The sequence below is a fragment of the Phyllostomus discolor genome, chromosome 12, assembly GCF_004126475.2.
Source record: "Phyllostomus discolor isolate MPI-MPIP mPhyDis1 chromosome 12, mPhyDis1.pri.v3, whole genome shotgun sequence".
Classification (NCBI taxonomy): Eukaryota; Metazoa; Chordata; class Mammalia; order Chiroptera; family Phyllostomidae; genus Phyllostomus; species Phyllostomus discolor.
Window position 1 is genome coordinate 8,983,213 of NC_040914.2, and position 21,890 is coordinate 9,005,102.

At 57.0% G+C, this 21,890-nt stretch overlaps 3 protein-coding genes across 6 annotated transcripts in view; all 3 read right to left on the bottom strand.

The window, feature by feature from the left end:
- The window catches only part of MEGF8 (multiple EGF like domains 8), a 41,175-nt gene extending 19,344 nt beyond the window's left edge, over nt 1-21,831 (bottom strand). For 2 of the 4 annotated variants that reach the window (XM_036012806.1, XM_036012808.1), the window contains exons 1-23: nt 20,933-21,831; nt 15,242-15,405; nt 14,790-14,996; nt 13,739-13,919; nt 13,570-13,658; nt 12,355-12,770; nt 11,789-11,934; nt 11,527-11,649; nt 9,367-9,521; nt 8,931-9,050; nt 8,403-8,547; nt 8,159-8,322; nt 6,728-6,928; nt 5,797-5,997; nt 5,166-5,402; nt 4,274-4,392; nt 4,057-4,188; nt 3,841-3,954; nt 3,105-3,353; nt 2,406-2,605; nt 1,862-2,072; nt 1,521-1,770; nt 857-989 (exon numbers count right to left, since the gene is read on the bottom strand). In XM_036012806.1, the coding sequence (XP_035868699.1) occupies nt 857-989; nt 1,521-1,770; nt 1,862-2,072; nt 2,406-2,605; nt 3,105-3,353; nt 3,841-3,954; nt 4,057-4,188; nt 4,274-4,392; nt 5,166-5,402; nt 5,797-5,997; nt 6,728-6,928; nt 8,159-8,322; nt 8,403-8,547; nt 8,931-9,050; nt 9,367-9,521; nt 11,527-11,649; nt 11,789-11,934; nt 12,355-12,770; nt 13,570-13,658; nt 13,739-13,919; nt 14,790-14,996; nt 15,242-15,405; nt 20,933-21,119 (4,144 nt within the window). In that variant the 5' untranslated portion in view covers nt 21,120-21,831. The remainder of the gene's footprint in view (nt 1-856; nt 990-1,520; nt 1,771-1,861; nt 2,073-2,405; nt 2,606-3,104; nt 3,354-3,840; nt 3,955-4,056; nt 4,189-4,273; nt 4,393-5,165; nt 5,403-5,796; nt 5,998-6,727; nt 6,929-8,158; nt 8,323-8,402; nt 8,548-8,930; nt 9,051-9,366; nt 9,522-11,526; nt 11,650-11,788; nt 11,935-12,354; nt 12,771-13,569; nt 13,659-13,738; nt 13,920-14,789; nt 14,997-15,241; nt 15,406-20,932) is intronic. The other 2 variants (XM_036012805.1, XM_036012804.1) reach the window with 1 other exon arrangement.
- The window catches only part of LOC118497666 (carcinoembryonic antigen-related cell adhesion molecule 21-like), an 834,765-nt gene that overhangs the window by 301,591 nt on the left and 511,284 nt on the right, over nt 1-21,890 (bottom strand). The window lies entirely within an intron of this gene.
- LOC118497667 (carcinoembryonic antigen-related cell adhesion molecule 1-like) overlaps nt 1-21,890 on the bottom strand; it is a 746,496-nt gene that overhangs the window by 296,396 nt on the left and 428,210 nt on the right. The window lies entirely within an intron of this gene.

A 21,890-nucleotide genomic window follows, 5' to 3' on the forward strand; every position in this document is an offset into this window, starting at 1 on the left:
TCTGGGCCTGGACACCTACAGATCCCCCGCCTGGAGGAGTCCTCCTTGCCCACACTGCCCCCTAGAGGCCTCAAGTGAAACTGCACCTCTGCACAGTAGCCGTCAGGTACTACCCAAATACAACACACTCTCCCTTCCATTTCCTTTTATCCCTCACTATTCTGAGTATACTTTGTTCAGTGCCTGCCTCTCTCTCTCTCTCTCTCTCTCTCTCTCTCTCTCACACACACACACACACACACACACACACACCCGTGCATGCTCTAAATCAAGAAAGGCGGAGCCTGTGCTGCACCGGTAGCATCTAGCACAGGCCCAGCTCACCGTAGGTGGGCAGTAAACACTTGGTGAGTGGAAGGGAACGAGAGCCCATAGGTTCTATGCTCACTTCGAGGGCTCTGCGGGGGGTGAACTACAGCCCCACCTCTCCCCACCAGCCTTGGAGCCGCAACTGCCATGCACTATTTTTAGTGTATCGCCATCAATATCGGCTGCAGATGAGTCCCGGTTACGGGGCTGCACTCCCAATCCTGACAGTCAGCCAAACCCCCTGAGGATATAATCAGCCCTGGTAGAAAACCCCAGCCTGAGGAGACACTCGGGGGCCCTCACACTGGCCCTTCTGTGTATCCCAAAGACATGTCTCTCTTGGCCCTTCGCTCCAGAGGCAGCCCAGTAATATTCTATTTGCCTCTCAGATGAAGAAACTGAGACCCAGAGGTGGCAAGAGATTGCCTCACCCAGCAAGTCAGTGGCAGAGCTGGGCTGGGCCTTAAGCCCACCTTGGTCAGCAAGCTGCAGGGGAGCAAGGGATACACAGCCCAGGACAGAGGTCCCACCTCCCCAGGCCCCGTACCAGACAGGGCCTGCACAGTGAGGGGCCTGTCCCGCCGCTGGCCGCAGAAGGCAGCAATGAGGCTACGGTCCGACTGCACCACACCGGTGTCCAGGAAGCGTGGGAAGCCATCAAAGGCCAGTACGTAGCTCAGCTAGAGGAGTGCAGAGCTGAGGGTTAGGGGATGCTGAGGATGACAAAGAGGGGCGCTCGGGGTCTGGGAGGAGGAGTTCAAGAGCAGAGGACAAGCTGAGACAGGGAAATGGGCTGTTTGCACCTCCTGGGAAGATGGTCAAACTGTGGCCTGGAGGCCACCAGTCCCCCTCGTGCGTTGATAGCAGACGTGGCTAATCAATCAGGTACTCTCACCTAGAGCCTCTTTCTCAATACACAGCTCCTGGAAGCCACTACCATTGGTCAGAGCTGGCACACGGAATAAATGTTTACCGTGCCTGGGCTGAGGAAGGGGAGTTTGAGGATCTGGGCATTGGAGACTTAGAGTCCAGGAAACAGCAGGTGACCTGGCAAATAGGAGGGTCTGTGGTCTTAGAAATGAAGGGCTGGGGTCTCAGGAACAGAGTTTGGGGTTTGAAAGATGAAAAGATGGGAACATTGGGGTCAAGGTCTAAGGACTCAGACTGGGAGGGGAGGTGCGGGTCTGAACCCTAGCGCCCTTGGAGCTCACCGTGCAGGGGGTGCTGCTGTCAGGTGAGAAGGTGAGGGTGAGTGGCGGACACTGGGTCCCAGGAGCACAGGGCTGCAGCACCTCGGTGGCCGAGACAACCCACACACAATACAACAGGCTTGGCTCGGCTCCTGCTGCCCCACCACCTGGAGGCAGCAGCCCCCCAACCCGGCGTGAGCCCAGTGCCACCGAGGACACGTTGGTGAGGAGGCCGCGACCCCCACACTCCCTGAAGCAGGAGCCACCGGCCCTGGGAGGCAGAGGAAAGCCAGTGTCAGAGCAGTGCCACCTCATCCCACATCACCCAGACCCCTACCCCACTTGTCTGGCCCCTGGCTCACCGGGGGTCCCCATAGTAGCCAGGGGAGCAGAGCTGGCAGTGGGCACCCTCAGTGTGGTCCTGGCAGAAGCAGAGCCCGCTGAGGTTGTCACAGTGGCCACGGCGTGGGTCCCCGTGCTCATTGCACTGGCAGGGTCGGCAGCCGCCAGAGCCCGTGGCATTGCCAAAGCTGCCGGGCCGGCACCGCTCACAGTGCTCCCCCCAGGTCCAGTCTGTGGAAGCCCCAACAGGCAGGATGCAGAGTCAGGGGTGAGGGCAGGAAGGGACCTGTCCAGCTGGCTCAGCTGATCCCTGACCTCACCTGGCTGCTTCAAAGGAGGGTAACCAGAGCTGACTTGGGAGACTAACAAGGTGAGGGGGTGCTCAGGCCCTGCCAAAGGGTGGGTGCCACCGAAGCCTGTCTGGGGCCAGGAGCAAGCAAAGGGGCAGGGGGACCCAGAGCTGGGTGGGAGGACACTGAAGCCCATGCAGAGAACAGGAAATTGGAACCCCAAGGAGGCTCCCTCGAGGCCAGTCCAGGGGGTCCTGGGAGGAGGGCTGCTCACCCTGGCACTCATCACAGAAGCCAGGCCCCCGTTTGCGGCAGTGGCTGTGGAAGTTGCAGCCACAATCTCGGGAGCAGCGGGGAGCAGGCGGTCCCGGAGCAGGTGTGGGTGGGGGCAGATCAGACGTCCAGCCCAGGTCGCACACGCAGGTAAAGTCAGGGGGGCCACTGCACACACCGTGGCCGCAGTCCTCCAGACACCTAAGGGGCCGTGGCAGGGGTGGGGGAAGGGCTGGGCAGGCCCAGACTCCCCAAGGCATTCCTTTCACCCTACTCTGCTCCACCATCTCCATGGCAACACCATTGCAAGCTACTGCCCACTGGTTCAGGACTACATGGGTGGCCCTGTCTCCAAGGTAACCCCATCACACGTGGTAACTTCTGTCTCTATAGTAACTACATATCACCACTAGTGATCCGTTCTCTATGAAAACCCCTTTTCAACTTGGTCCTCCTCCATCTCCATGACAACTCTGAAGACTATGGCCCACAGTCTATGGGTGCCCTGTCTCCACAGTAACTAGTGTTACGCTGGGGGCCCTATCACTGTAACGAGGACCTAGTCTGCAAGGTAGAAACCTGCAGCTCACTGGGGATGCTGGTCCATGGGAGGGATTCCCGCATTGAGATCTCTTCCTCCCTCCATCTCCGCACATCCCAGCCCAGAGCAACATCTACATGGAAACCCAGTCTCACTCACGTGCGGTTGCAATATGTGATGCCATCTCCCTGGTAGCCCCGCTGGCAGTGACATTCGTAGCTGAGGGGCGTGTTCAGGCAGGTGGCCCGAGGGTGGCACCGTGCCAGGCCCAGGCGACACTCATCCACATCTGGACAACGGGCATATGCCCAGCGGGCAGGGAGTGCCACAGACAGCCCCAGGCCCTCCCCCACCCACAGGGAACAGTTACCCCCACCCAGAGGCCCGGAGAAGTCCCCCTGGAGGCACCTGGTGTGTGGGGGATTCAAGAAGGTGGTGGAGTCGGGAGAGATGACAAAGAAACAAGAGACAGAAACAGTGACGGGGAGAGAGGAGGCCAATCAGAGAGAGAGAGAAATACGAACATGGGGAGAGAAACAGGAGGAGAAATGGAAGTGATGGAGAGACACCAAGAGAAGTCCGACAAAAATGATTTTGAAAGACAGGAGAGACAGAAACAGGGATATAATGAAAGGGAGAGACAAGGAGACAGAACCAGAAAGTCAAAAATAAAGAAACAGAAAGGAAGATGAAACAAAACAAGTCACAGGCAAAGGAAAAGCGTGGACAGGGAGAGAAGAGAGAAATAAGGGAAAGGGGAAGGGAAAAACCAGAGACAATGGTCAGGAAAAGGCAGAGAGGGGCAGAGAAACAGAACAGCTGTTAGAATCAGGGCCATGGAGAGCTACCCCCACCCCCACCCACCCATCCACCTGCACCACCTCCCAGGCCTCACCGTCCCAGCGTGGGGTTGTCCTCATTGCCGCACCAGCCACACTCATGGCTCTGCAGACACTCATGGCAGGTCAGGAAGCGGTCACAGCTCCGGCACCGTGGCTCCGAGTGCACGCTGCAGGGCGACAGTGCAGGGGGATGTCAGAGCCCAGCCCCTCCACCTGCCTCCACCTTTCCCTCTGTGAGCCCTGCCACCCAGCCATCACCCTGACCGCACCTGTCGTCCCAGCCTCGGCAGCCCCCATATGGGTACCGGGCCAGGTAGGCAGCAAACAGAAAGCAGGTGTGGGTGGACTGGCACCAGGCACACTGGCTTGAGTTGGCCAGGCAGTCCTCACAGGTCAGGCGCCTGGGGGTAAGGAGTACAATTGGGGTCACACCGTGGCTGGTCTCTACACCCCCCAACACCTGCTCCCTGGGCCAGAGGGGCTCACTGGCTGCAGAGCGGGGGGCACTCTTCCAGGCTCTTCAGGGCACCCCGACCCCGGCCCCGCCGGCTGCACGCAGCATCCCCTTTGCGGTTGGTGCTCTGATGCCACTCACAGAAGGGGTCCTGGGGGTTACAGAAGACCCCAGCTTAGCTCGGTCCCTTGAGCTCCCAGTGTCCTGCCTCCCCCACCTGCTCCACCCCTGAGACCACCCCTCTGAGCCCCCTCCCTCCCCAACTGCCTGCCTCTCAAGACTCTCTTTCAGCCAACAACACCCATGGCTTCTGCCTGCCCAGCACCCACTCCCTTCTGGGCACTAGCACCCTTTGTATGGTCAGGGTGGGGCCGATTCAATCCCGGCCTCATTGACTGGTCCTAGAGCTGGCACAGGACCCAACCAGAGTGAGGAAAATGCTCTCCTGGAACGTCTGTTGACCTGGAGGGTGAGTGGGGTGGGGACAGAAAGGTGCTTTCTCTCCACTTGGCTGAGGTGGGGGGGGGGGGGAGGGGCAAGTCTGGAGCCTGTGGCTCCCTCGCCACACCCCCAGGCATTGACCCTCCAGGAAAGCACAGTGTGAACTGCCAGGCTTCTCAGGCCTGAAGACCTGCTCTGGGACGCTGCAGCCTGAGCCCATAAATGCCCCTCTGGTGAAGGGGCACCAAGTTGGGTTTTCCGGCCCCTACGACAGGGAGGGTCCTGAGTGCCAGCCCTCTCCTCTGCTCCCCACTGAGCTCTTGCCTGCAGATCAAAGATGATGGCCCCAGCTCCCTCCCTCTACCGCCACCCATGGGGCCCCTCATCTGACCATGTCAGCCCCGGGGGGCCCTCCCGGACCCCTGGATCCTCTGCTTTGGCTGCCTCCAACTTGAAAGTGCCCCTCTGTGGCCTGGCAGGCACCTGGGTGCAGGCGTGGCAGTCGCGATGCTCCTCACAGAGGGGGCAGAGGGCAGGCACCAGCACCAGCAGGGACCCACCGGCCCCACTGTCCCCGCAGTGGGCCCCACTCTGGCGCAGATGGCAGGTGGCGCTGGTCAGGCACCAGCCGCAGCCCTGGTCAGCCAGGCAGCCCAGGCAAGAGGAGTAGGAGGCGCAGGCGGCTGAGCGGTAGGGTTCCAGGAAGAAGAAGGAGATCTCCTGGGGGAGGGGCATTGGAGGTCAGGGGTCTGTGCCCCAGTGTCAGGGTCAGGAGTAGAGGTTTGGGTCAGAGTTTGGAGCTAAAGACTTCGATGCCTAGAGACAGGGCTGAGAACTCAGGCACACACAAGGTCAGTATTTAGGCCATCAGCAGACAAAAGGGGGACCAGGGTTTGAAACAATCTAGAGATCAGAGGTCAAAGTATGGATGGTAGAAGTCAGGGGCGGTGGGGTCAGGGCAGGGCAGAGGCTGGAGTATCAGATCAGGTCAGAGTCTGGGGGTCAGACAGTGGGGTGTGGAGGGTGCAAGGTGAGCCCAGAGTTCAGAAGCCCAGGTTCGTGGCCAAGGGTTCAGAAAGCCCAGGGCACCTGAGGCCCGGGCCTGAGTACTCACGCTGCCACCAGGCACGCCAGTCCGGTCCCACAGCAGCGTGAGCTCGCTGTGCCCGGGGCCTGCCGAGCCGTTGAGCTGGCCCCGGATTTCTACCGCATACTTGTGGCTCCGGCCAGGCAGCGGGAAGAGACGAGCAGACCCTGGGCGCTGCAGCCGCCTCGTCTCTTTCTCCTGCTGAGCCACCCAGCGCCCCACCTCCTCCTAGGGCAGGGGCGAGGACAGACAGGGGCCTCAGGACCTTCCACGGCCCCTGACCCCAGAAAGCTCTGAGCACTTCAAACCCACCTAGCAGCCTCCTCCTCCTCCTGGGAAGAAGAGGGGCACAGCTCCTCAGACTCTGAGAATCTCCAAGTGTCCCCAGAGCCACCAGTCACCCTCCTCCTCCTCAGGGGAGTCTGACTTGCTAAGACAGACCTTCCCCACCTTCTTTAAAACTTTCCCCCTGCCCTGGCTGGCGTAGCTCAGTGGATTGAGCGAGGGCTGCGAACCATGCATCGCAGGTTCAATTCCTAGTCAGGGCACATGCCTAGGTTGCAGGCCATGGCCCATAGCAACCGCACATTGATGTTTCTCTCTCTCTCTCTCCCCCTGCCTGCCCTTCTCTCTCTAAAAATAAATAAATAAAATCTTAAAAAAAAAAAAAAAAAACCTTCCCCCTAGGGTGGTAATGGGAGGGAAGTGGGGAGGGATGGGTGGGTGGGCTGAAATGGGAGTAAAAGGCAGAAAACTGTACTTGAACAATGATTAAAATAAAATAAAATAAAATAAAACCTTCCCCCCAAAGTGTGTCCATAGAACACCCCAGGGCCCTCCCTCCACTGAGGACACGTCTCCTAGCTCTGATTTCTCCTCATCCCCCTGCACCACACATCCCGCCCCCGGACTGACCATAAACAGCCCTCTGGGGCATGAGTGCCCCAGGCACCCTCACCATGTTCTCTGTGTCAGGGCCACGAGCCATCTGGGCCAGGACGTGTAGGCGCTGGGCCCGGGCCCACACAGCCACGTCCTCAGCCCCTGGCCCGCCAGGCCCTCCCGGAAGCAGCGGGTGGATGAAGCCACGGTAGACCAGGGACACGTCGGTCTCTGGGCTGGGTGTCAGGGTGATGGTTGTGCTGCGGACGATCAAGACCTGTGCCGGCCAGGGACGGGTGTGCATGAGAGCTCTCTGAGTGGCCTGTAGTCCCCACCCCTCAGGCCACAGCAGAGCCAGAAACAACAGGCAACTCCACCTCCTTCCTAGTTCATGGAATGGAAGACTAAGGCTGGGGAAGGGAGGCTGTTCACCCAGGGCCACTCTGGGAGAAGAGTTGGGGCGCCAACTCAGAAAGCAAACAACAGGGTCCCGGCCCTGCTCATCGCCACCCCTCAGGAAACATCAAGATCCTCTTCCCAAATGGCCCAGCTTTCCACCTAGGCCCTCAGGAGTCCAGACAAAAAAATGAAACAGCATCACTTCACCACGCGGTTTGGGAAACTTCCAGGTTAGCGAACACACCCATGTGTCAGAAGGGCGTGGCACCCCCACCCCACAGGGACAGGAGGCCCTGTGCTCAGAGCCCCTGGACCGCACCCTATGTACCATGTTCTCCGTGATACGGCAACCAAGTATGCAAGGTTCTTTTTTTTTAAGAGATCCCAGATACAACATTCAAAGTGATGGACATTTGCCATGATTTATTGCTTGCATGTGTTTTTGTAATTGCAAATGAATGGAAGGACCCAGTGTTCCTCGTGGGAGACTGCTCAAATAAACAGCACGTTTCCTCAGTTCTCTGACGGGAAGATTGCCGGGATGTGTGAAGAAGAAAAGGAAGTAGTAATATAGTGTGGGTAGTATACTACTTTTTGTGCAAGAAAGAAAAATTATTAAAAGTCGGATTTACTTGTATTAGAATACGTAGACTCTGGGAGGAGACAAAAGAAATCCAAGCAGGTCTGGGGGGAAGTAGGGTGGCCTTGAGCTGGGGAGTATGGGAGCCACCTTCCCACACCGAGCTCTGGCTTAACTGTTAAGGAGCAGTTACATCTATACAGTCCTAAAATTACATCCAGCCCTTTGAAGGCACCCGAGAGGCTGATGTGGCCCCCCCGTGAAAATGAGTTTGACACCCCTGCCTTAGATAGTGGTGAGAGCTGCACGATATTGTGCATGTTCTAAATGTCACTCATGGTAAATTTTATGTTGTGTGTATTTTACCATAACTTTTAAAAATGTTTTTAACTCAATAAGGAAAATCAAACCCTTGAATGTAAAGACCTATGGGGTAAACATGAGAGTGATAAAGACCCATTTGAAAAAACGACAACCCTAGGACCAGCCCTTCAACACTTGCATTGGGCCCCACCCCCAGCTCCCCACCTTGTCGGGCTGGGAGGCATTGGGCGGCTGCTGGAAGGTGAGCAGGTGTAGGCCAGGCAGGAAGCTCTGGGTGACGCAGGCCTCCAGGGATGTGACGAAGACAGGTGTGGGCCCCCACCAGCCCACGGTGCCCGAGATCTGCTCTCCTCGGCAGCGGGCCTGCTCTGTGAGGACAGGAGGGTGGGGGGTAGGGTCAGTGTGGGATGCAGCACCGTCCCCTCCCACACTGCCGCTGGTCACTCACCCGGCCGAGGGAGGCAGCTCTCGTTGTGCACGCACCAGCCCAGGGCGCCGGGCCCCCCGGGAGGAGCTACCGGGCTGCTGAAGGCCAGGCAGGCCTGACAGTCGCCCAGGAGGCGCCCCAGGCCCAGGCAGCTGGCGGGTGGACACTGCAGGGAAAGAAGGGAACAGGCGTCAGTGTGCACTGGGGCTTAAGGAATCTGGCAAGGGCTGTGAATTTAGGAGTTTAGGGGTAGAAGGGGTCAGGAAATTGGAGAAGAGCATTGAAAGCCAATTTGAATGAAGAAAGATCAAAAGACAGGGCCTGGGGATGTGGGTACAGATGAGTTGGAAAAGAACCTGGGAGAGGGTCAAAGTTCAGGGGGTCAGCAGTCAGGACTCAGGGATGCTGATCATGGAGGTGAAAACAAGTCTCCCCAGTGTGCAGGGAAACCCTTCTCCACTTGGTTTCGGCAGAGGGAGACACTGAGAGCCGGTCTCTGTGCTAGGGGCCGGGGTCAGGGCCGGGGCCAGGGCCGGGGCAGCCACTCACAGCCCCCTTGGGGGTACCAGGAGGCAGTGCAGCTTGGCAGGCCCCCTGACACCAGTTGCATTCAGGGTCTCGGGAGCAGACACTGTGGTCCGTGTACATGGAACAGTAGTCCAGGTGGTACTGCAGAGAGAGGGGGGTGGACACAGGGGCTCCTCAGACAGGGGCCTGCTTCCCACATTCTCACTCATATTGATCATCCTGGGGAACCCCAAATGCTCAGCACCCCAAGGACCCCATCTAATCTTCTTCCAGGGCCAGGGATCACTGCTCCTCCACCCTCCGCCCCAGGGACCTCCATTCCTCCTCCCCTGAACCTGGGAACCAACATCTCTCCTCTCATGGCCCTAGGGACCCCCAGTGCTTATCCCAAGAACCCCCAACTTCCTCCCTCATCTGTGGGAACCATGCCACCCTCTCCCTATCGCTTCATACTCACATCCAGGGCAGGCGCCTGGAACACAAAAGGAGGCACCTTGTAAGCCATCAAATCCCCACGGGGCCGGCCACTGTACCCACCAGCCACCAACAGGACACTGCCACCAAGCACAGCTGCCACATGTGAGTACCGACCACTCGGAGGCGCTGCTCGGCCTGGAAGAATACAGACCCCTAGGACACGGGGCCCCCAAACCCCCTACCACCTTCATGGCTCCCCCACCGAGACTACCACCCCTGGCTCTCCTAGTGGCAGCCCAGACTCCTAGCTCCTGCCTGAACCCACCTGCCCACGGAAGCCCTCCCAGTGGCCTGGCCCTGCACCAGCTCCAGTCCTTTGTCTCCTAGGTTCCCACAGCCCCAGCCACTCTACCTTTCAGACAGAGCATGATCTTTGGTTCATAAAAACTTGGGTTTAAATGCTGGGTTTAACATTTACTGGGGTTCAAATCATGGATCAACTACTAACTAGCTGTGTAGCCTTGGGCAAGAGACTGGACATCTCTGAGTCTGGGTCTCCTCCTCTGTGAAAGGTATCATCGCCCTGCCCTGGGGGAGCTGCTTGGCTCTCACCTGTTTTTGTCTGCCTGGCATTAGCCTCCCTTCTGGGGACAGCCTCTGATTTTCCCCTGGAAAACCACCTTCTCCCTCTCGCACGCCACAAGGCGCAAGCCAAGCCACCCCTACCTCTGGCAGAAGTGGGGCTTTAGCCCAGGCCTATCAGCATCAGTGACTAGTTCAGGGATGTAACTCAAGTCCTACAGGCCTTGGGAAAAAGAACACTCTCTTCCCTCTGGGCATTTGAAAGGGTGGAATATCACCCCAGAACCGCTGGGGACCATCTACAAAAGGCAAGCCTGCCAGAGACTGAAGTAAACCAGCCAAGAACTGGGGAGAGAAATTGCTGAGGCCATGTGAGCACCTGGAACCAGCCCAGCCAGAACTCACTCAAATTAGCCAAGAAATTCTCCCTTTTGCTTAAGCTAGTTGGGTTGGATTTCTGTCACTTAAAACCAAGAGTCCTGCCCTGACTGGTGTGGCTCAGTGGATTGAGCATCAGCCTGCGAACCAAAAGGTTACAGGTTCAATTCCCTGTCAGGACCCAAGCCTAGGTTGTGGGCCAGGTCCCCAGTTGGGGGCACTCGAGAGGCAACCGACTGATGTATCTCACACATCATTGTTTCTCTCCCACTCTTCCTCCCTCCCTTCCCCTCTCTCTAAAAATGAATGAATAAAATAAACAAGAGTCCTGACCAACAGGAAGGTGGTCAGTGACTGGCGACTCCCCCACCCTCTCACTGAACCTGAACGCTCCATAGGCACATGGGATTCGGCCCAAGGAGTCACAGACCACAGAGGTGGAAGAGGCCTCCAGAAACCTCACACTCTCGCCTGCCCAACAAAGGGTCCTAAAAGAGGGACAGGGGCAGGCAGAGGAGTCCTGGATTGGAGAGCTTGAAGGCCAGGCCCAGGCTCTACTCCTGATGGGGTGGGGAGAACAGTGAGGCCTCAGGGAAGTCCATAGGTCCCTGAATGATATGTCCACTTTGCATATACAAATGTTTTTCTGAGAGAGGGGCCTGTGGCTTTCTTCTGATTCCTAAAGCAGTCTCTGGCCTAAGGAGGTGGAAAGGTTCTCCGCACCCCCTTCCGGTAGGGCTGTCGTTGCTGTCAGAAAGACGCCATGTGGAGCCCTTTACCAGGCTGTCCTCAGCCTTCAAGCATGATCTCAGTTTATTCTCACAACAGCCTAGTGGCTTAAGTGTTACCATGATCCCCATTTCATAGACGGGGAGGTCGAGGCATAGAAACTAAATGACGGCTTTTGTACAGATAGTTCTTTGCAGCCACCCATCACGGTTTTACCACTTGCCCACACAGTGTGACTTTGAAAAAGACACCTCTTCATGGGCATTTCCCTGGGGCAGCTAGAAACTGGCAAACTTGAACTGGAGCCTAGATCTCATGCTGCTGTAACTACCTCCCATCTCCATGGCAACAACGCCCTAGTCCCGGGTGCAGCACAGGCTTGCCTCCTGGGACAGCTCCAACAGGAGAGCTGGTTCACCCTGACAAGGACTAGGGTGGCTCTAGATTCACTGTTGGGACCAGGGGGAGTATGACCATCAGGAGCCCCTCAGGGAAACAGAGGGCCACTCACCCTCAGGGGTTCCTGGAGGTGCAAGCTCAGCCCCCGACACCCACTGATGGCAGCCCAGGTGGTAGAAGAAGATGCCATCTTCATAGCACTTTTCCTCCTGGTAATGGGTGTGCACATTGCCCCCTGGGAAAGGAGGAAAGGGGTATAGCTGGCAAGCCTGGGGGAGGTGGGGCCACCCACACAAGGAGCCTTAGCTCAGGGTTGCCTTGGGCCCCTGGCAGGCAGGCAGGCAGGCAGGCAGGCCGGCAGGGAGCCTCCTCACCATAGACCACCATGTAGTTGCCCAGGACACTGGCCGTGTGGAAGGCCCGCTCCCGCGGGCCCTGGAGCCCATCCCGGGCCTTCAGGGTGGTCCATACGCGCCGATCCACGTGGAACAGCTCAGTGGAGTTCACCCGCACAGAGAACCTACAGCAGGCAGAGCAAGGGCGCAGAGCAAGGGCTTAGGGCAGGAGGGGCCTCTGGCTGTTAAGAGCTGTGTGCTCACTCAGGGTTGAGACCAGCTGTGACAGGGTTTATGTCCCCTCAGAACTAGAAGCTCCTGTGGCAGGACCCAGGTAGGGCTCCTATCTGGGTTCCCTGTATAATCCAGCCAGGGCTGGACACCAAGCAGGGGCTGGTAGAATGGACAGATGGTGGGAGTGTGGGGGGCAGCGGGGACTGAGAAACTGAGTGGGAGAACGAGTGCACAACTGGGCGAGAGCGTGACTGAATGAAGGAAGGAGTACCTGGAGTCAGCAGGCAAAGACCACCAACGACTAGCGGTGCAGGGGCTGGGCTGGGCCTGGCCCCACAGAGCAGAAGGTGTGGGGCAGGCATGTCACTCACCGGGCAGTGGAGGGCCGGTGTCCACCGTGGACCAGCAGCGCTCGAGATGCGGCATGGAACACCATGGAGTGGCCGGTGGCAGCAGGGGGTCGCCCACCTGCTGGAATCACCTGCTCCCAATAGCCCCCACTGGTGCGGTCAAGGCGGAAACGGAAGAGGCCAGAGGAGAAGAGGTCGTGCTGGGTGCGGCCACCAGACACATAAAGCCAGATGTCGTCCACTAAGGCAGCTGCATGACCTGCCAGGCCTGGTGGCCCTGAGGAGCTAGAAGCAGGTGGTGCCAGTTGCTCCCAGTGGCCCCCATCCAGTGGACTAAAGGCCCACACGTCGCTAGTGAGGGAGCCATCAGCCAGCTCACCGCCCATCAGCACCAGGGAGTCGGACCAGGCCACAGCCACATGGGAGTGACGGGCAGCCTGTGAGGAAGAGACCAGAAGACAGAGATGGAGAGGGAAACAGAGGGTGACACACAGAATGGCAGAGAGAGCCAGACACAGACACAGACAGACAAAGACAAAAACACAGAAAGGAAGACAAACAGACAGAAGGTGAGACAAGACAGATATGCACAGAGAGAAGAGAGACAGACCCAGAAAGATGGACACAGGTGAGTAAGAGCAGAGAGGAGACAGAGAAACACAGTAAAGAAGGTGGAGTCAGGGAGACAGAGTAGAGGGGAAAATGACAGAGAAAAACAGAGAGAAACAGAGATACAATCCAGACATGAGGAGACCCAAGGATCTAAGAGTCAGAGATGAAAACAGAGAGATGGACCGGGAGAGGCAAGAAACACACAGAAAGATAAGTTGCAGAAAGGGATATAAAGGAAGACAAAGGAAAATCTCAGCCCTGGCTGATGTGGCTCAGTGGACTGAGCACCGGCCTGCAAATCAAAGGGTCACCAGTTCCATTCCCAGTCAGGGCACATGCCTGGGTTGTGGGCCAGGTCCCCAGTAGGGGGTGCTCCAGAGGCAACTACACATGGATGTTTCTCTCCCTCTCTTTCTCCCTCCCTACTCCTCTCTCTGAAAATAAATAAATAATTTCTTAAAAAAGAAAAGAAAATCTGAGACAGCAGAAATGAAGGGGTAGGTGTTCCTCTATCAAGTTGCAGGCTGGGGTGACTATGGGGAAAAGAGGTGGCTCTGAGGGGCCCTTGCTGGGACTGACAGAGTGGGCAGGTGCCTCCAGACAGGGCAGAGGTAGGGTCCATACCGGGGCAGGACTCAGGTCCCAGCGCTCCCAGGTGTTGGCAGAGAAGTTATACAGCACGAGGTCACCCAAGGCACTGTTGAGATCCTGGCCTGTGGAAGGTGGGTGGTCTTGAGCCCTCGCCACAGGCTGCCAGGCCTCCAGACTGCAGGCACACACCCCATCTGCTCACCTCCAAAAACGGCCAACAGTCCTGGTGCAGACAGGTAGGCACCAGCCGCCCCGACACGGGCAGAGAAGGCAGGGTCCCCGGCACTCACGTTGTGCCACCAGCCGGCCCCCTGGTTCTCCCTCAGGTGCAGGTCACAGGCACGTCCCAAGAAGCCAGGCTCACATCGGCATGGTCCTAGGGGCTGGGGGAAAGGGACACAGGCAGGGGACAGAGTCGGAGAAAGAGACAGGGAGACAGAGGGAAGAGAACCAGAGCCCGAGTGAGACATGCAGGGCGGGAAGGAAGGAGAGAGATGAACAGGGCAAGAGAGAATGGAAAAAAATAAATAAATAAAGAGAGACAGAGAGGCAAAAAGAGAGAGACGGAAACGGGAAGGAGACAAACCAATAGACAGAGGAAGAAAGCAATACAGAAACACAACCAGAGGAGGCAGAGAGGTGGTGGAGGCAAGAAGACAGACCAAGAGAAAAAGAGAAAGGCCCAGAGAGAAAAATTAGGATAAACAGAAAACAGATTGGCAAAGACAGTGAGGTCCATGATGGGGAGGCCCATGTCAGCCTGAGCTGGGAGAGCTTGGATCTGGGGAGGTCAAGGCAGGGAGGGCTCTAGGTGTGATCCAGTCTCAAAGATGGACACGCATGCCTTAGGGCCAAAGACAGTGGCTGAAAGTCAAAGTCATGGCTCAGGGCCCAAGGCCAGACAGAGTAGCTGGGTGGGTGGGTGGGTGGGTGGAGTCAGGCCTGGCAAGAGGAAGCAGTGTGGGTTCACAGGAGAGTGGTGCCTTGTAGACGAGAACAGCAGCGGACTCAGGCAGAGAAGGGGTCCCAGGCAGAGGTGGGGTAGGGCTGCAGTTACAGGTGGGGTAGCATCTGGAATGCAAGGGCAGGGCTGTGGATGAGAGCAGGGGCGCTGGTGGGGGGGGTCAGTGTCATGGCAGAGGGTGGGGTGTCAGGCGGAGTCAAACAAGGGCAGAGTTAGATCCAGAAGATGGGAGCAGCAAGTGTGGACACAGGTCAGGGCCCAAGGGGGATGCAGTTGGGGGCAGGCTCACCGAGGCGCAGGTGCCATGGCTGCCACAGTAGGCTGAGCACTCCTGCAGGCCACAGTCAGGGCCCCCCCAGCCTGGCTCACAGGCACACACCCCAGGGGGCCGGCACTGCCCACGGCTGCGGCAGCCCCCGGGGCACAGGGAGAATCGGAAGGAGGCATTGAAGCCCAGCAGGTTGTAGTTGGCGTCACTGAAGAGGTGCAGCAGCATCTGTGGACACAGGTGGGCAGGGTTCAGGGACCTGACTAGGAGGTGGTCCACTCCTGTCCGACCCCACCCTAGAGGTCTCCACCTCTTTTCTTTGTCTTTCTCCACCTTTCTCTGTCCCTGTGTCCTGTCTGATGCCATGTCCCTCCTGCTGTCTCTCTCTCCCTCCCTAGGTGCATCTACCCCCTTGCCCCATACTGCACTGAGATCCTCCAGCCACAGTCCACACACAGCCCAGCCCCACCAACCTTGCCCGAGGAAGCCTCAATGGGTGGGGGCCGGGTGCTCCCACTCAGACTGGCAAGCAGGGGCCCTCGGGGGGAGTCGCCGTCATACACGAACAGGTAGTCGTATGTGCACTCCGTGTCAAGGAACAGGAAGTCCAGGAGGATCCGGTGCTGAGGGCTCGGTGCTGGGTGGTAAAAACAGAGGGGCCAGGCTCTGATGTGGACCCTCTCCTCACCTCCATGCAGACCACCCACAAACACCAAAGCCTGCTCTGCATAATAAGGAGGCCCAAAGATGAATTGATCTGGGCCCTGCCTTGGCCAGATGGGCTTCTGGTCTCATAGCCCAGGGAGGTCAGGGCTCAGGCAAGGAATTAGAGTATCAGCCCTGAAAAGGGCTCCTGATATCAGGCTGAACACCCCACCCCCACACTGTTCAGATGGGAAAATGGACATGCTGAGAGAGGAAGCCCATTCCATTGATCAGACAGAGCCATTCCATTTACTCTGGAGCTTCAGACACACCCAGGCCTGGGCGTTAGGGCCCAGGCCTAGGCAGAGAAGCACACTCCCAGATGGAAAAGGGCCTTTCTTCTCCCTGGAGGAAAGCCGAACTTTAAAGCACTGCAGCTCCTGTCTGCCCCACCGGGGGTCTCACCTCAGTTTATTGTGGTACGTAAGGGCTCAGACTCTGGAGCCAGACTGCCTGGGCTCAGATCTGAACTCTGCCACTTACTAGCCATTAGCTGTGTAACCTAGATCAAGTTGCCTAACCTCTCTTAATCTGTTTCTTTTCTTTTTTTTTTAAGATTTTATTTATTAATTTTTAGAGAGGGGAAGGGAGAAAGAGAGGGAGAGAAACAACAGTGTGTGGTTGCCTCTCGCGCACTCCCCAAATGGGACCTGGCCTGCAACCCAGGCATGTGCCCTGACTGGGAATTGAACTGGAGACCCCATGGTTCACAGGCCAGAGCTCAGTCCACCATGCCACACCAGCCAGGGCTGAATCTGTTTCTTCTTCTGTAAGTGAGGATATAATGGCACTGTGGTAGATTCACACTTCTTGGCCACTCCTCCCATTGAGAGATGAGGGCTAATGCCGTGTCCCTTGTATCTGGGAAGAGACTCAGAGACTAGCTTAGCCAATACACAGCAGCAAAAGTGGCATTCTGGGACTTCTGAGGCTAGATCAGAGAAAGCTTTGCAGCGTTTACCCGGGCCATGTAGAATTCTCCTTCTCAGAACACAGCTGTCACACTATGAAAAGCCAAAGCCACATGAAGCAGCCACATGTGGGCATCCCAGCTGACAGCCAGCATCATCTGGCAGCCCTGAGCAGGAGCCTTCTTGGATGTCCAGCCCAGGTGAGTGAGGGTTCAGATGCCTGCCGCCCCAGGTGACTGACACACAAGTACGCCTGCCTGCATGAGAGGTGATAATGCGCACGAAGTACTTAATGGGGCCTGGCACTTCCTAAGTGCCGCTATTCCTAGCACTGTCACTATTCTTGCTCTCTGCCAGGTCCTGGTTCCAGAAGGTTCTCTCATCCCACATCTCACACAAAGGGCTCAGGAAAGTCTTCTGGGCCAGTGAAACTAGGCCTGAGTTACACCTCTGCTCCTGACCTGCTGGAAGATCCTGGACCAGCTGTTCCCTCACACTCCCGGGTAGACGCATCTGCACTCACTCACTGTGGGGTCTTAGGCCACTGTCACGGGCTCTCTGGGCCTCAGTTTCCTTCATGCAGAATGGGGATGAGTCTTTGCATCCACTAGGTCCTGCGGAGCTCTCAGATGGTGGCTCTAGGGTGTCAGCCCAGGCCGTGCCCTGGCACCAGGACCACTGACCAACACCTCCTTCCTGGCCTCCCAGCCTCCATCCTGCCCTGACACGGATCCAGAGTGATCTTCCCAACTTGACATCTGGCCCCGGCCCTCCCCTGCTCACAAGCTCTCATGGCTCCCACCATCCCCAGGAGATGGCTCTCTACCCTGTCTCATATCACCCCACTGCTCGCAGCTCTACCAGCAGCTGGGCCTTTGCACGTGCTTCTCCCTCTGCCTGGAGCACATTCTCCCTTCCTGCCAGCAAGCTTCCCCATCTCCTCCAGGGAGCTTTCCCTGACACCCCCTGGCTGGGTTAGGTGCACCTCTCAGGGGTTCTTACCTCCCATTATATCCTCCATTCTTCTGGGATCACCTGTGTCCAGGTCTGTCTGCCCTGCAACCTAGGAGGCTCACAGGGCAGGGCCTAGGCCCAACTCACCTGGGGTCCCTCCTCAACATTGCTCAGCACTGAGCAAGGGCTCAGGAAATTCTGGATGAAGGAAAGAGGAAACCCACAAAAGCCAGAATGCTGAAGTTGGCAGCTCTCCCTCAGGCTCCGACCAGAGCCCTGGAGAACATCACAGCAGACCAGGCCATGGTCTAGAGGATGCAGAAGAACCATTCAGTCAGACCAGACAAGAACTCCCAGCCTTACCAGCCTCAACCAAACTATAAAGCTTAAAACAAGTATATCTTTGTTAACTGCTGGCCAAAGATAGGTTCACCATCTGCTTTCCCCAAGTTCCTCCCTAAATTCAAGGTTTCCTTTCTCCTAACTCAACATGGGCCCAATGCCCATGCCATCCTGAACAGAGATCCAATCACAAAACCCCTGCTTTTCAAAAGCAAAAGCCTCTTACTCGTGAAGATGTTATGAGGACGAGGTACAACAGAGTGTGAACATGGCACAAAATTAAGTGATACAGTGGTTTCTTTCTTCAGTAGATAGGGGAACGTGTTAATTCTCAGAGGCTCAAGGCATTGAGAAGAATGCGAGATCAAGGGGGGTCTAGAAGTCTCCCCGACTCCTCCCTACCCCAGCATCCAGCCAGCTGGTCCCCCAGTCTCACGGGTGAAACTTCACAAACATCTCCCTGTACTCTTTGCGCCTCTCCACCTCCTTAGTTCCTGCCCCAGTCAGAACTCACGCTCTCCCAAAAGACTGGCACACCAGGTCCCCAGTCTGCCCCCACGCAACCTGAGAGCGAAGCCCCACCCCTGCTCAAAATCCTCTGTGGCTCCTCTTCAATCCCAAGAGCAAAGCCAAGCTGCTCAGAGGGACACTTAAGGTCCTCCTTCCCCTGCTTCTGGTGCCCTCCTCTCCTCCTGGCCAACTGGCCAGACAAACCCAGACACGGCTCCTGACACACATGGAGGCTGCTCCCTTTTCTCACCCAGTAAACTCCTAAGCTTGCTTCAAAACCCTGCTCCAGTGGCTGCTCCTCTGTGACCCCCAGCAGTGTCCTCTCACACCCCTGTAGTTTTCTCTCCCGGACCCTGGCCCTCCTTCTGTTTCAAACCTGGGCACACTGTGTCCCCACCCAGGCTGGGGCTCTTCAGGGCCAGAGGATGAGTTCCACCCCCAACATATACACATACGTCCCATTCTGTTCTCACCCCCAGACAGAAATGGCCCCCGAGCTGGGGACGGACAGACACGTGCGTCCTCAGACACACAAGAAACAGGCTTCATCTCGTGCTCTCCACACGAGAGCCATAAATAAATAACACATAAAACATAAATGAGATTATGTCCTTCCCCTGTTCAAAACCCCTGCACAGCTCCCAGTGCCCCGGGATAAAGGCCAAGCTCCGCAGCCCACAAAGGGAGGCCCCGCGTGATCCAGGCCATTGAATCTCTGGCCTGTGCCCAGGACATCCTCTGGGGGACTCCCACCTCTCCTAGGCAACCAGCTCCTACATCCACCACCCAGGGGAGGCCTTCCTGGACTTCTCTGGCCTCTGACTGCCTTTGGATTTGTCTTCTACCTCTCTACCGCCCCCAGGACCGTCCTACGCCCTCTGCCTCCCCTCAACTTCCAGCTTCTGGCTCATGATTGGTCTTGTATTCTGTGTTCTAGAGCACTGCATTTCTGCTTCCTACAAAGCACCCATGCCCTCCTGCATCCAGGCCTTTGTACAGGTTGTTCTCCTTGCCTGGAATGCCCTTTTGTTCCCTGCTACACATGCCTCTGGCCTCGGATGTCGCCCAGGCCAAGTCAGACTATCTCTCTGGGCTCCCCACTCCTTGGGGGTGAATTTGTCTCCCCCACTGGACTGGGAGCCCATGAGAGTAAGACTGGGGCGCTTTGCACAGTTCCCTACTGCTCTTCCTCCTCCTCCTGGCTGATTCCGGTTGGTCCTTTATGCCTCAGCTCAGACATCTGCCCCTCCAGGAGGCCCTCTCAGCTCTCCCTGGTCCCCAGGTCAGGCACCTCCTCTAGGATTCCCTACATCTGTGGGGTTTCTCCATCACAGTACCCAATCACTCTGGACTGTTATCATCTATTAATGTGTTTGTCTCCCCCACTGGATCCCAGGCCTCAAGCCAATGGGGACTGCCGGGACTGCCTTGGTCTCTATGTCTCAGTACCAAATGCAATATGCAGTACATGAATGATTGAAAAATGCTTTTATTGAAGTACTTTAAAAATAACAACAGGCTCTGGCTGGTGTAGCTCAGAGGATTGAGTGTGGGCTGCGAACCAAAGGGCTGTGTGTTTGATTCCCAGTCAGGGCACATGCCTGGGTTGCAGGCCAGGTCCCCAGGGGGCCACACAAGAGGAAACCACACATTGATGTTTCCCTCCCTTCCCTCCTCCCTAAAAATAAAATATTAAAAACAAACAAACAACAGTAATAATCCTAATACCATTTACTGAGCACTTACTATTTGCCAAGCACATTAAACACCTGTTCTTATGCCCTGGTTTGTGTGGCTCAGCTGGTTGGGCATCTTACTGCAAAGCAAAAGGTTGCTGGTTCGGTTCCCAGTCAGGGCACAAGCCTGGGTTGCAGGTTCCGTCCCTGGTTGGGGGCATTCGAGAGGCAACCCATCGATGTTTCTCTCTTGCATCAATGTTCCTCTCCTCCTCTTTTTCTCTCCCTTATAAAATCTTTTTAAAAATACCAGTTCTCATTTCATTCCAACAACCCTATGAGGTCAGTAATATTTTTGGTGTGGTTTTTTTTTGTATTTTTTATTTATCTTCACCCTGGGACACTTTTTCATTGCTTTTAGAGACAGGGGAAGGGACAGAGGAAGGGAGATAGAGAAACATCGATGAGAGAGAGAAGCATCAATTGGTGTGCCTCCTGTAGAAGCCTGGACTGGGGATTATAGGTGCCCAGAAGGGGGATCAAACCTGCAACCTAGATATATACCCTGACCAGGAATCAAACCCACAACCTTTCAGTTATGGGGCCAGCACTCTAAACAACTGGGCCACACTGGCCAGGGCTTTTTTTCCATTATCGCTTATCCTCCCTCTATACCTTCTTCCATGGTAAGTACTATTTTATCCCCACTTGAGGGGAGAAGAAGCTGAATCTCAGGGAAAGGAAGCCACTTGCCAAATTCACAAAGCTGGTAAGAAGTGGAAACCAAATTTGAAGTAAGGCGATTGAGCTCACAGCCTGAGGTTTCTAACAATTACTCAGAATACCCCTCACTGATGCTCCTACCTTGCAACTGTCCAACTGAGTGTGGGGGAAACTCCCCCATCAGACTTCAAGGCCTTGCAGGGCAGGGCCCAAGTGCGCTGCTTTTCAGAGCAAAAGGCCTGCACCAGAACTGGGCTCTGGGGATGTGGTGAATGGATGAATGACTGCACAAATGAATGAATTAGCAAATGACAGGGTGTGTGACCCACACCACCCTACTCACCCTCGATGAGCCACTCGCAATTGCCATTGACGCTGTAGTTGCCCGCACCATCCGTCACGAAGCCTGGGGCCTCCCGCAGCACTTGCCGCTGGCCCTTGCAGTCCCCGGCCCGGGCCCCAGGGAACAGCGGCCCCAGCAAGGCCAAAGACAGGGCCAGCGTGGCGGCCAGAGCCCGGCCCAGGGCCATCGCTGCCTCCGGCACTGACCCTTACAGGCGGCGCGGACCCTCCACCGGTGTGAGGCCCTGAATGCGACCTCTACGGACGAGGCATAGCCTTGTAGACCAGGGAGGTCTAGGAGTCGCAGTCCCTGCTAAGGGAACGGCCGCTGTCGACGGGCTCTGGAAGTCGAGGGGTGGGCCCTAGAGACCCATGATAGGCCCTGAAAATGGGGTCACTATAGGCGGGGCCAAGCCCTAGGGACTGTGGGAGTCCCTTATAGACACAGGCCCCCACAGGCTGGGTGACCCCGTAAACGGTGTCCTGCAACTACAGACGCGGATCACTGCAGGCCGAAACGGACTTTAGAGATGGGTGGGTCCCCAGGGGGCGAAGAGTCCTGCAGCCGGGCGAGCGCTCCGTAGAGGATGCAGGCCCGGCCGAACCAGGCAGGGATGGTCCCGGAGGGACTCTAGCCGGGGGCGGAGCTCATTCTCAGGGGCTTGGGTTGGACCGCAAAGACTCACTCCGTCGTTCACCCAACCTCGACTCCCTACAGAGCTGGACAGGCCAGATCACAGAGTCGAGGGGACGCTCGGGCAAGAGCGGTCCCACAAAGACCACTTGGTGGGCGAGGGAGCGGGGTCGGGGGCGGGGGGGGGGGGGGCCGCTGTGGGAGAACTGGGGCCGGGAGAGGAGGCGAGAAGTAGCGGAGCAGCAGGTCAGAGAGGCCCTGGGAGGACTGCAGAACACTCAACCCCACCCCTCCACAAATGGAGACTTCCGGAAACCTCCCCGCC